This window comes from Mastomys coucha, unplaced genomic scaffold (assembly GCF_008632895.1).
Source record: "Mastomys coucha isolate ucsf_1 unplaced genomic scaffold, UCSF_Mcou_1 pScaffold16, whole genome shotgun sequence".
NCBI classification, from domain to species: domain Eukaryota; kingdom Metazoa; phylum Chordata; class Mammalia; order Rodentia; family Muridae; genus Mastomys; species Mastomys coucha.
In genome coordinates, this window is record NW_022196898.1 from 4,326,311 (window position 1) to 4,341,084 (window position 14,774).

At 40.3% G+C, this 14,774-nt stretch overlaps 1 protein-coding gene across 1 annotated transcript in view; it reads right to left on the reverse strand.

Annotated features, from left to right (window-relative positions):
- Window positions 1–12,261: 12,261 nt before the first annotated feature.
- The window catches only part of Ufm1 (ubiquitin fold modifier 1), an 8,782-nt gene continuing 6,269 nt past the window's right edge, over window positions 12,262–14,774 (reverse strand). The window contains exon 6 of the mRNA XM_031373816.1: window positions 12,262–14,142. Within this exon, the coding sequence (XP_031229676.1) occupies window positions 14,075–14,142 (68 nt within the window). The 3' untranslated portion in view covers window positions 12,262–14,074. The remainder of the gene's footprint in view (window positions 14,143–14,774) is intronic.

Here is a 14,774-nt window from a genome sequence, read left to right on the forward strand (position 1 = left end):
ATATGTGTGAGTGCATATATATATATATACATATATATTCTTATATATATACACACATATGTATATTTATGTATATGTGTATATGCACACATATAAGTATATATGTACATATACATATATACATATGATATATATACATATATATATAAAAGAACACGAAGCTAGAACTACTCAAAGACTCTCAACATCACAATTGCCATGTAATAAAACTTGATTTTATTGATTATACTCTCTGATCATGGACTCATTATTGATCAAACTCATCTCTGTCTGAAGCAACAGGCATTCTTGGCAAGGGCAAGGTTCAAGGTTTAATTCCTGTTCTCTAGGGAAAAGGTCTTCCCAACACTAAATATTCTCAACAAATCTCACATTTAGACCAGAATAAGGTGAGAACTATTTTTACACTTGCTGCCATTCTCTGAGTGACTACTAGAAGAAATACTTTATAAAGTGTACAGGAGAGCAACACCTCCGTGGCCACAGCAACAGGTGTGGGTAGAAGCTTGGAATCAATAGTCTAATGGGCACACTACCAAGGTTGTTGCCACTTTAGGGTGTCATGGAAGAACAGGCAATAGTGAGCCCCATGGAATGATGCTGGGGTGGTAAGGCATTACTCTGACAGCTAAGCATTCCGTGTTTGTTTTTATTTTTGTTCTTAGCAGTTACTCTGCTTACAACAAAGCAACTAATAGAGGAAACCACTCTCCGAGAAGTGGGCTGAAGGGCAGGGTGTTGAGGTTGGGTGCTGAGGTTGTTGTAAAAAGCCTTAGATGATGTGAGATCTGACAAAGACTTGAAATATTAGAATCTGTTCAGGAAATTGAAAGAAGGAGAGGATGTGGCCTTTTCCTGATGGATAAATATTTAGAGGTAATGCATTAAACATTCACTGTCTCTGAAGTCTTAATATATTCCCCATGACCTTTTCTTAATTCTGAGTTTGAATATTTGATATCAGCAACTCTTTTAAAACTAAAGGTCGAACACATACAGATGAGTTATACTCAATTTAACTTGAATATAAAAAAATAAAACTTACCCAGTTGGTAAATATTTAAAAGTAATACACATTAACAAAATAAGCTAAATATTAAATATGCCACCTTATATTCTATTTTAATTTAATATCATATTATGGGTATTATTCAGTGTGGTTATCTTTTCTAAATTATACAATTGAATTTCTCCTGTTGAACATTTTTGTTATCCCATTTGATTTTCTTCTGGTTTTGGAAATAACATCACAATTTCAGTTTAGACATCTCTGACCACTTCCAGTGGGCATGAACCCCCATTGGAGCTGCTGGCTGAAGGAACAACTGATTTTACATAACACAGCTTAGCAGTCATGGTGTCACTTTAGCCATCACTGTCCTGTGTGAGAGGTCCCAAGCACACAGTTTTGTCAGCTCTCAGCAGTCTCTACTAATCTTCACCACTGTCATTTAGATGGAGGATGGTACCTCATTGAATTATTTTGTCTCTGGTGATGTAGGATTCTAGTTTCTCTCTCTCTCTCTCTCTCTCTCTCTCTCTCTCTCTCTCTCTCTCTCCATTTCTTTTGGGTATGTTAGCCATCCAAATTCCATTGATATGAATATTCATCAATAAAGTGGTCTCCTTTTCTCATCAAATTGCAAGAGTGTTGCTAACACTGTAACTACCCATATTAAAAAGAAATTTCCACCTAATTTGAGGGAAATTCCTAGAACAAAAAAAAAAAAAAAGATGAGAAAGAACAAAATTAATGCTATAAATTAGTATTGAGCACTAGAGAGATGGCTCAGAGGTTAGAGCACTGGCTGCTCTTGCAGAGGACCTAGGCTCATTTCCCAGCACCCACATGGAGGTTCACAACCATCTATCTGTAAGTCCAGTTCCAAGGAATCTGATGCCCTCCTCTGGCCTCCATGTGTACTGGATACACATGGTGCAACCAAGCATATGCAGAGAAACTCACATACAGATAAAAAAACCAAATCTTTAAAAGTTTAGGATTGATATGACCACACACAGTTCAACATACTGTGCTCGTTCCCATGTGCAAACATGACAGTGGATGTAAACCATGTGCCCTGGCCACACACAATGCACCAAGGGAAACACAAAAACCACTAGCTAATCAGTGCAACTGTGCTCAGCATGAGACGTTTACCTGCTCTGTAGTTCCCCTTAAGAGGTAAGGAGAGCCATGATGTCACTGAGTTTCTTGTTCATCTTTGCATACTCTGAACACATACAACACACATGAACACATAGAACAAATATGTACACATGCCTTCTGTACTAGCATTCTTTTCTCCTGTCTCCAAAACAGGCTGTTTGGCAGAAGATGGAGGCAGAGGGCTGTGCTGGTCTGCTGGAGCTGTCACATCACTCATTCACACCCTCTGAAATCTGTGTTCTGTTTGGTTGCAGTGATGCAGCATGTTCTCTTTGGCCTCCTGTCAGGTTAATGCATGGACACTGTGGTCGTTTGAATATGCTCGGCCCAGGAAGTGAAGATATTTGAAGGTGTGACCTTGTTGGAGTAGGTGTGGACTTGTTGGAGGAAGTGTGTCACAGTGGGCATGGCCTTGAAGACCCTCATTCTAGCTTCCTGGAAGCCAGTCTTCTAGGAGCCTTCAGATGAAGATGTAGAACTCTCAGCTCCTTCTGCATCATGTTTGCCTGGATGCTGCCATGCTCCCACCTTGGACTGAACCTCTGAATATGTAAGCCAGCCCCAATTAAAATGTCCTTTATAAGAGAGACCTTGGTCATGGTGTCCATTCACAGCAGTAAAACACTAACTAAGACAGGCACATGGGCCAAGTTCAGCTGTTAGCTAATCATCCCATATTCCAGCGACTGTGTGGCTCATCCAAGAAAGTGAAGCAAGGACAGAGCCAGCAGGCAGATCGGAAACATGAAAACAAATGCTTGTTTCAAGCAAAACTGGTAGCATCTTCGTTAAATCAAAGTAAGAACAGAAAGTTAAAAATAAAATATTCATTTGATGTTCTGAAACAAGTTAAAAAACATGCACACTAGACAGAAGCACAGACACCTCTGTTTCTAACACTGTCTGCCCTCTAAGGTCAGATTTTTTTTTTCTTTCATACACACATGAAGTATGGGTAGAGGTTACATGTCACAAATAACAAAAGCATCTGCATCTTTGCCCAGTATTTATCTGTGAAGGATGGTGCCACTCTGTTTGAGAATATAGACTACGGTCTTAGCTGGAAACCCAGTCACTCACTAGTGAGTCAGATGGGGGAATGCTTGCATGTTAGGAGGTGGGCAGTGTCGACTACAGAGAACCATGGCAGGGATGTTGATGGCCTACTATGGACTTTATCAGCATAACTACTATGATTACAGTTTGAATGTACCTCTTCCAAAATTTCTGGGGTAGAAGTGTTAAACAAAGCAAAGCAATGCCTTTGGGGGTAAATGGAAAGGGCAGAAATCTGGTACATGAAGTAATACTCTTGGTAAAATAGGCTCCACAGTGGAACAGAGTATGTAGGACTATGATCCCACCACCCCTTGCAAGGCTGAGTCACGGGGATTATACCAACATTTCAACCCCTCAACCCCTTTCAACCCCTTGGCTTTTGGCTACAAAAGGATACTCACAGCAAAACAAGGAACCTTCCAGAATCTAACCTGCTAGGATCTGGATGGGTTGTGGACAGCAAGCCGAACATTGAGGACTATTTGTTGCTGGTCCTGAGAGACATCTCAGTGGGTAAAGACACAAGACTGACATGAGCTTGATTCCTACAATCCACAAAAAGGTGAATGTAGTGAACCAACCTCCCACAGTTGTTCTCTGAGCTCCACATACATAGATGGTGGTGCATGCATGCGGGTGCTCACACACATCAGCATCATCATTGTGAAGCATACATGCAAATTAAATAAATAAATAAATAAATAAAGGTAATAAAAATGTGCTAAGACATCTAATCCTCCATAATATTTTATTATACCAAGTTAAGCTGACTGTTACACCTAAGAACAAATTAAAATATTGTTTTGTTACACTGCAAGCATTTCTATGCGTTCCCTTCAGTGGTTGAGAGGAAGTAATACTAGCACTGCTGTCAAACACACATGAGGTGAAATCCTACTTCTACCAATTACTTCACAAGTACTTTGCTTTTCCTCTTTCCAGATCCACCAAGTAAATACACTAACGGATTATAATGCAAGAAAAAGATATCTGCAAACACTCCCCCACCCCCCACCCTCCAAGTGCAAAGCTTGCACCAAAACTTTGAGTTTGCCCTTTGAGGTCCTCTCCATTCTGTTGCCACCCCAGGTTGACAATTGGCACAAGGACAATGTTCTACTTCACTGTATTTTTAACTTTAACTGAACTCATCTAATTATCAAGTTTAGAGCTCAAGAAAGAACGTAATTTGCTCAGAGTGTCTGGAACAAATTACAGTTTCCAGGCTCCCTGAAGGATTCCTGGGGGACTGCTCCCAAGGGGCTTGTGAGAGTGGTTTATTCAGATCACGGGTAACAAAGTAGCACTCAGCCCTTGTGCCTGGGACCTCCAGACCGGAAGGTACTGATTATTTGGATAGGCAAGCTGGATCTTCATTTTATAAATGCTTTTTTTTTCCTGCCCAGATTTTCTCAAAAGAAAGCTTTTAGAGGCAGATTTTTTTTTTTTTTTTTGCTATGTCTTCTATTTTAAGATGTCTTTAACAAGTGGAGATGAACCTAAAATCGGCTCTGCTACTTCAGTTTTCCATTTACTATGACTCCTCTCTGCACCCTAGAAGGTTCTTCCTGCTTACAGTTTGCTCCTTGGAGGATGTTTTGGGTGCTTATGATGTTTTGTAATGAAGGGGCTGTTACTTGCTCAGCAGAGCCCTTTGCACCTTTCGTTGGGTGCTTTATGGCATGGAAAACAGTCCAGACAAGTGTCTCATTTGAATGCTACAGCTGCATATAATACAAATCATGAAGCTAAGGTACCTTCCAAGCACAGCCTTTGAGTGACCACAGCCTCTCACTTCCCATTTATTCATGGGTTCCCGTGTATGGCAATATCACAGAGTAGGCGAAGGTAAGGAAATAAGTAAAGGAGAAGTATGTGACAAGGAGGGAGGGAAGAGCTTTGTATGTTCTCAGGACAGGCGACTTCCTGGGGGTCTCAATGGAAGAAGCTGGCTGATGACCTGCAAGAATGCAAAGTGCCATGTCCATGCAAGCTCGGAGTTTGATTTTGCTGCTGAGTGGCTGTGTAACATTGGCAAAAAAATTATAGAACTCAGAGATTATTCTGATGATTAAATATGAAGGGCAAACCTAACAGAGCTTGGCACATTGTAAGAAGCCCATTAAGTGTTAGTGTTCATGTGTCGTAGTTCTCTCATTGCAACTAGTGGCAGGAGGGGGGTTATTATAGCTACCATTCCTGCAATGGCTCTGTGGGCTCATTTACCACCCTCTAAAGACCAGCAAATATTTTTAGGCACCTTCCATCACTTGGCTAAAGCTTAGAATATTGATCAAAGCATTTTAGAATAAATACATCATCCAAGCAGAGGTTAGAGACCCCTAAGACAATCTATAAAACAGCAGAATTCCTCACTACAAGAAGTTCTAGGTGTCCTTAGTAAGTCGTATTAAAAAACTTTCTCACAATTTTGGCTTCTCACAATCCCCTCTCTGCTAATTCTAAGGTTGCCCTCAGCATCCTGGAGGGGGGAGGAAGAGGGGAGGGGTAAGATGCAGTACCTGCTATCACCTCAGAACTGGCTTTCTCCTTCCCAGACTGACCATCTTTACTTCTTTATTTTGCTTTGTTGCCTTCAATAGAATTTATAGAGTGAGTTAAATAGCTATAGAAGGGCAAACATTCTGCATAGCCTCAAGCACAAGGCATCGATAATCTCATTATTCAATTTACTATCAACTATAAGGTTTTAAAATTACTTTATAACAAGTTTAGAAAATAACCTTCTATTCCAGTGGTCCTGAATTTTTTTTTTTTAAATCACTGTTGTCATCAATCGATGTTAACATGATTTTTTCAAGTATGTTCTAAGTGTCAATTACTAGGACCACAGATTTTCCTCTGCTTGGCTTGTCATTATGTATTATATAAAATAATTTTAAAATATTGACTCATTCTTGCATACAGAAAATAAAACCTTCTTGGTCACAGTATAGATTTTGAAGAACACATTGCTGGATGTGCTTGGATGAATTTTGTTATGGATTTTTACATCAAGTTCATAAGCGATACTGAATCACCATGCTCCAATGAAAGCCCTGCCTGGTGAGGTAACTCAGAGGGAGTTGGGGGTGTGCGGGTGGGTATCATCACTTGTGAGGACTTCCGTTAAGACAGGGGAAGTGGCCACCACCCTGCTCTCAGTTCCTTTTGTGCTGCATCACCGGTGTGCCAGGAGCCATTTTAAATCTAATGCCTCATGTGGCAGGCAGATCAGGACTCTTCGAAGACTCACAGGAGCCTGTGGCACCTTGCTTTCCATCCTTATTCCTTCCCAAGGTTGACATCCACAATAAAAATCCATTAAGATGTGGGCATCTTTATCTTCAAAGAAGTGCTAAGATGAGACTGAGATAATTTCTTTGGCTTTTCTAAGAAAGAATAAAAGCTACTTCAGCCTCTCGCTTGTGATTCACCTGTGACCTTTGTACTTGATTAGATCTATCCACAGGAGGGGAGATTCCATGATCAATAGGTACTCACTAATGTCTGCCAGCAGTCTCAACTCCTTTAAGCTATGGAGTGTGTTTGTGTGCTCACTTCAAGCACAAATAGTACTTGAGATCTTTCTTGGTTACCTTCTCCTCTGCCATGACAAAATGTCTGACAGAAACAACATAAGAGAGTTATTTTGGTTCATGGTTCCAGAGCGTGATTTCAGCAAGGACAGTTCCATCTGTGTTGGCAAAGGTATGTGGCAGACTACATCCTAGGGCAATTAGAGCAGGAAGCAGGGCAGGCATGCTACAAGCAGAAACAGGCTTAATCTTTGAAGGCTCACCCCCAGTGACGTACTTCCAGCAGTTAGGCCCCATGTCCCATATCCTGCACACCTTCTCATATAGTGTCTGTGAATGGAGTGTTCAGCCACACAGCCTTCTGGAGGTCATTCCAAACTCAAGTTACAGTGAGGCCCCATAGTCACAATGTTACCTATCTCATTGCATTATGAGTGATGTCCTAATATCTCTGTGGATACCCTGCTGGCTAGCTGCTTTCTCTATAGCTCACTCTAGAGGACTCCAACCAAGAGTTAGGTCCCTTATATAAAAAATGGAAGGTAATTGTAGACAGCCCATTCCCATTATTCAGTATTCTTTCTAAGTCATGTCAAGATTCCTGACGCTAACAATGTAACTGCTATATGAAAATTATGCATCATTGGTTGGGCAGTAAAGGGGGGAAAGCTGTGCATGTAATTGCCTTTTCTTTTCAAGCAATACAGTCTGTGCTTGGTTAAATTCAGATACACAGGACCTGTGACCCTGCAGCGCTGTCCGTACTTATACTCTAGGGCAGTTCATCATGTCTTCTAACATAACTGCTTTAACTAGTCTCCCATCACCCAGTCTTGTTCCTACAGACCAAGCTTTAACTCACCAACTGCTTCCACGTCCACTGGCCCCTTCACATCCCTTGAACTGTTTTCTCTATCCTGCTATGGACAGCAAGCAACACTGCAGTGCAGGACACTGAACAGGTTCAGTTTATGCACATAGCTGGCCACACCAAGAGGAGTGTTCAATAAGAAACACTACAGTCCCCCATAGTGAGAAGAGGGTACTTGTTATCATCTATAGTTGGAGATTTCTCATCTAAACTAAAAATAATCTACCTTAACTTTTAAAAACCACAGCACTTGACATTGTGCTGTCCTTCATTGTTCTTCTCTAGCCTACAATCCCCCCAAAAGCAGGGCACTTTCCACTCTGATGCAAGCTGACAGCGTCCATTCCTGAGGATACAGTAGTATCCTTATTACATATCAATGCTTTTCTACATGCCTTTTCAAGTCCTTCACAAACTATTTCCACTGATCTTTGTGATCCTTTAATTGCTGTTCCGCACACCCTTACATTCACTTGACAATCACTGCATGACCTTTCAAAGTTAATATTAATACACTCAACCAAGATGTGAGTTATTTGAGCATGGGGGTACTTGTTAGCCTAGGAGATGAACCTGCACATTTTTTTTTTTTTTTTTTTTTTTTTTGCCTCGTGAGATTTCAGGCAACTAGTTCCCACATACAAAGGCCCTAAAAAGATCTTTGGCAACAGTTAAACTTAAGTCAAGGATGCTCTCCAATCTCTGTGGTTACACAGGCCAATTTAAATCTTTGATACAATATGGAAGCCAGGTAAAACAATGGAAGGTGTGTGAGATGATCTTGAATCAGAACAAACATTAGACATTAGAGTTAGGGTTTACAAAGAAAGTAGGCAAGAGCAGGAGAGGTGGGTCAATGGAGAACACTGGCTGCTCTTCCAGAAGACCTGGGTTTGAGTCTCAGAACACACATGATGGCACACAACCATCTGTATGTAACTCCAGTTCCAGGGGGATCTGATGCACTGTTCTGGCCTCATGGTCAACAAGCAGGCATATGGCGCACATACATACATGTAGGGAAATAGTCATACATATATTTTTTAAAAAGGTTTATCTGATAAAGACAGAAATACCAAGGCTGTTTAGACAACCTAATGAGGCGAGGCTGTGAAGCCCATGCCTGACACAGCTGACTATAAAATGTACTGCCAGAAGGGACAAATGAAGTGCATTCTGGTAAGTCCTTACGCAGCTTCCCACAGCAAGAGACCTCTTTCAGATGTGGGACTGGGAAGGACATTGGGAAGCAGAAGACACAAGGGCAAGTCAGAATTTTACATTTCCTTCTTTCTTTCCAACAAGGATGCATGTCTTCAAATCCTACTTAACATTTTTAAATGTTTAGGGATATACTGTCTTATAAATAAAGATTAAAAAACATATAACCTAAGAAAAATGAGATAGAGTACATTTTAGAGAGTCCCTCTACAAATAACTACTACTGTGAAACACAGACACTGTACTCACTCTCACAGGTAAACGATGGATCCATTTAAAAACTAAATTCACATATGTGGTAAACTCTTTCCAGACTGAGACACAGTTACAGCTCAGACTTCAAGTCTCTGGTGATGAGACCCCATCCTCTCTCATGACTCACTCTGCACTGCAATTCAAACAGCAGGACTATGCAAGTTTGAGGCCACACTGTCACTCCCACTCATGCAGCAATCCCCACTGCCTCACACCTTCATTTTCCAGTGTTCTGAGAGGCTACCTCTGTTTGGCTACATGTAGCCAACCACAATACAAGACCATCTCGACACCATTACTTTGGTAATCTTCATCCAGACTCCTTGTTTCATCCTTATACAATGTGGACATCTAAAAATGGAAAAAAGCCTTAATCTGTCCATGTAATTATCTACAAAACATCAAAATGAAAATATCCAGAGACTCGAGCATCTCGATACTTGTCAAAATGTTTGTGGTGCTGACAACACAAACTGCAGAGCTTATTTCTATAACAACTCATCAACTGTGAACTGTACATTTAAGAACTGATTTATTAAACCTGCTAGGCAGCCAAACAAATATTGACATGATGTATCATCACGATATGCTCTCAATAACAGCTTTTACATTTCAAATGAGTTTTGTCAGAGAACCAGAGATTTATGCCCAAAACTGGCTCTCCATTTGTCTGTCAACCTTGGCTGTTATTTTGTATTTAACAACAAAATCATAACTCTATGCAAAATAATCAGGCAACAGGGCCACAAACCTTTTCAAATGACTGTTACGTAAGTGAATATTTTCACTGAAATGGAGAATGCAAACAATAAAATTTTCAAGGGAAGTAGCTGGTAACTGGGGTGACTATGGCCATGCTAATCAAACACTGATGGTGAAGCAGAAATAGTTGCAATTTTCAAAGTTTTCATCTGTTTCTTTGCTTTACAAAGTAGTTGTTATTGGCTATTAAATTTTGAAACCCAGTTTTGGCCATGATATTTGTCTTAGTTACTGTTCTAATGGCTGTGAAGTGATACCATGACTAAACCAATTTAATTAGGGGTTGCTTACAGTTTCAGAGGTTTGGTCCATTAACATCATGGTGGAAAGTATGATGGTATGTAGAAGACATGGTGTTGGAGTAGTAGCTGAGAGCTACATCCTGATCCACATGTAGGAAAATGAAAGGGTGACAGAATGAGAGAGTGAAGAGAGAGCAAGAGAGAGGCTAGGCCTGGCATGGGCTTTAGGAACTTCACAGCACAACCCTAGTGACACATTTTGTCCAACAAGGTCTCACTTCCTTGTTCTTCTTAAATAGTGCCACTCCTTGGTGACTAAGCATTTGAATATCAGACTGTGGGGACCATTCTTATTCAAACCATGATACTGGACTTCTCGTCTGAGGACATGGGTTTCCTGGTCTTACAGATGGGGAAGTAAAGGCAAGAACCTGTAAGAATATGGCACACCAGAAGACTAAACAGCCTCCGTTGCTAGGCACAGCTGCAGAAGTAAACTATGACAGCCGTCACCACTGCTCATGCACAAAAGCGGCCCAGGAAGGTCTCTTGTACAGTTGATTATGATTGAGCAGAGCCTGGTTAGTAAAACTCCATCAGACAGTTACTGTCACTGTTTTTCTACTTATCTTTGCATTCAGAGGCAGTCTTACCGCACAGCCCAGGCTACCCTTGATCTTGCAGCCCAACTGCTGGGATCATGTAAGTGTGCCCCAAGTCTCTTGACCCAGTATCTATTCCATCTGTATTATACTATATATTCAAAGGGTTGCCATTCATTACTATACATTCTCAGCATGATGAGAAATTTTTTCATTTTTTAAATGTGTAATTCAATGTAAATTAGTACTTTGCAGAAAGTGGATACAAAAATTTCGCCAATTATATGGCACCTCAAAGACAAAGGCTGGCTCAAAGGCCAAGGCATATTCTTACTAATCCTTCCAGTGAGTGGAAACCACTTAGCACCCATTCAACAAGTTATGTTACGCTATTTTTCACACTTGAAGTTCAGCAGACTTTTACCATTTTTTCTCCTAAATTTATGTGTACATAAGTGTTTGCAAGTATGTGAACATGAGTGCAATATTTACAGAGGCTGGAAGAGGGCAATGGAATCCATGGAACATGAGTTACAGATGGTGGTGAGCTACTACGTGGGTTTTGGGAACAAAACCTTATTCCTCTACAAGACCAGTAGACACTCTAACCACTGAGTGCCTGGCCCTAGCTCAACAGATCTTAAAGACAACTATGCACATAATTTTACCTAGCTTTATAGTGTTGGATACAGTAAGGACCTAGAATTGCTCCTTTATGGTCTATCAATGCTCCCAATCTACAAATGTTTGGAGACAAATGTTTGCCCAAATGTCTCTTGGGCAAAGACATATGGTGGCTTAAAATGTTTTTACATTTGTGTGTGTATATAAGTGTGTATGTGCCATAGTATGAATGTAGAGGTCACTTCTCTCCTTCCACCATGCAGGTCCCAGGGACAGAACTCAGGTTATTGTAAGGGAATGTTTTTCTTGGTTGTACCAACTCCGTTGGACTTACTTATATATATCTTCAAACGGCAACCAAACCCAAGAAGTAAAGCGTCAAAACCCACTGACTTGAATTGTAGTTTCCCAGTAGTGACCAAATGTCAGGAGCTTATCTTTGTGCTCCATCAGATGACTCCAGGATCAAGCAGCTTAAAGGGATGCTCAAGATTCCAGGGGACTTTGACATTCGCCTGCAATCCTGCTCAAGGGTGGAGAGGCTATTGTGGTGCTAACACCCAAGTAGCACAAGGAGCCCCCAGACTTGCTTACAGAGGTCCTCATGCCTGAGCGAGAACCCAAGGGATGATTTCAGAAGTCAGTACTGTTAATTTCCTAACTTCATCTGGACACTACCCAGGGCTGGGACCACCAGTCGTTCTCCTCTTCCATATAAAGGATTGACATTTAGAAATATACACTTATTTTTCATGACTTACCTTTTATCTTTGCATTTACAAAAGTAGTATTAAGAAACTGTTTCCATAGGTATGCTGGCTAGTAAGTCTGATAGTAGAATAAAGGTAGCCATGATTTACAGTGTAACAAAATGCATTTTCCTAAGGTATTAATTATGGATATTTAAATTAAATACCAAGCCTAAAATGGTCTGCACAAAGAATTTACAGACCATATTTATTTAATAACAAATTATCTAGTTTTTGAGTAAAATATTTTCAAGACTATGTATTTTCAATTCAAGGAACTAATGTGTTAGGTAAATCATTTCATATTGTAGGACTGTATAAACGTTACTGACAAGCAGAATTTTGTGCAAAGGCAGAATGGAAGAAATTTAATAGTAAGCAAAATTAGGTGTCAAATATTTTAGAATGTCTGATTAACATAAGCCTAATATTCTAAGGAATAAGGTCTCTGGGCACTAGACATAAGCATAAAAACCAGCAAGCATGAGCTGCATATTGCTACATAATTCAGAAGCCCAGATCGTGCTCCACAAACCTGTGGACAATAGCAATTCCTCCATCTACTAAGATAGCCCTTCAGATGCCAGCTCTTATCTTACAAGCTCCCCACCTCCCAATCAACTAAGGCCCTGTAATAGGGACTATGTGACACAAGATAAAAACTGGTCCTCAAGATATTATTCATGAATTCAGTAAATATTTATTGAGAACTTGTATCTCTCGCTCTAGGGAGCATGTGACAGATCCCTCACTTCCAAAGAGCTCACCCATTAAAGCAGAGCTGCATGGCTCTCACTCAGTCATGGTCAGCGTTTAATTCATCCTGAATCATGTGCCTGACATGGACTTCCTGTGTAAAGGCAAATAGTTATTGTGGGAGAGGATTGGCTCACATCTGGGTGTCTACATAACGTTAGAGGATGACTCTGGGGAGAAGAGTACTGGGTACAGGTCCCAGCCCTGAAATCTTATGTAAATCCTTGTCGATTGCTATGGTAAGTTTTGATGTGTATGCAGTGACCTTCTGACCCTGTGCCCAGTGCTCTTCTCCCTTTCACACTTTCCACCCCCACCACAGCTTCCTTCTCTGACTTCTGCCTCTGGACACTACCAGCCTCCTGTTCCTCCTCACTTCCTCTGCTCTTCTGGGAAGAGCCTGGCTATCTGAGCTTCCCTAGTTCTTTATCCACTGTGACTAATTTTAACAGCTTCTTTATAAAGTTCCCTCTTCATTAAGGACACCCATCAATGCTTCAGATCATCTCTGCAACAATACTCTTGGATACTGCTCAAAAATAGAGTCCTCAAAAAGACTGTTTAAGGATTTCTGTCCTAAAGCTTTATTAGTTATCAAGGAATTCATAATAGAGCTAAGGGTGCTTCCGTGGGACTGACAGTTCTCGCCATGACACACCTGGTTTCACAAGATCTCTACTATCGAAGCTATTTGACTTACAATAGCAACTTATACTCATAATGGTTAGATCCTATAATTTAATGTTTCATTTTGAATAAATTTAACTGTTCATTCAAATAACTATTAAGTTCATCACAAATTATATAATTTAAAATTCTAACTAGGAGATGCTGTCAAGCCAAATACCTGTATGATCAATTATCCTTTTAAATTTCAAAATTATAAAATACATCTAATTCTGTAAATTTTAATTTTCCAAATGCTCTTGAAAAAAAATTAGCACTCATCCTCCAGTTTTGCTGTTTCTGTTTTAAAGCATGGTCCATTTATCACAGAGGTACTCTCTTCTCCTGGAGAGGCAGCAGTCACTACAGTGTGATCCTCCACTCAAAGGCATTCTCTCTTTCCATGAAAAAAATGAACAGGAAGGGACAAGTGACAGCTTTCCCTGTTCCGTAGATTCTTGGTGCTTTCATTGTATTGTGAATGCCTGATTTCAATTGTACAGCAACAACAAATACCAGTATTTATTCTGAAAGGCTGTGTATTCCAAGCAGCATATATTAGTAGCTTCCAACTCGGTCCCTAGGAATGATTCGCAGCTCTGAGCCATGCTTCAGAAAAACATTCCCTATACAAACAAACAAGAACATGAAGTCAGGTGTCTAAAGAGGAAAAATAACATTGTCACCCAGCAAATGATGCATTAAAGGCAGGGAGGATGTCCTGGTTTCATCACGGAGGGTGGCCCTTCTAAGCTCTGCCCCTCACTTCTCTTCCACCTTCACAAATCAACAAATGTTTAAATGGTAAAGCAAACCAGCCATTGGCATGCTAGAAAACACAGTAAGTACATCAATCAATGGAGCCACCAATAGGAAAACAGTCAATACAAGGGTAGAGGAGGCCACTGAGATATTCTGGTGCTCAGGCTTGATCGCCTGATGATATTATATGTAAGCCGCCTTACCCGTCCAGTTAGAAGTAAGGAGGCAAACACCGAACTCTTCCCCATGCAGTTTTATTAGGATCCTTGTAATCTTGCTTGTTACATCTTAGTTATTTCTACTTATATTTTATTAGTTACATCTTGCTTCTTACATCTTACTTATTACTATTTCTACTTACTCCTATTCCTATTCTTAGTTCTATTCCCACATCTTACTTCTATCCTTACATACTTACTCCTATTTATCATACTTACTCTTCTATCCCATCACCAGCCCTAATTCTACATACTTACTATCTCTACATACTTACTCT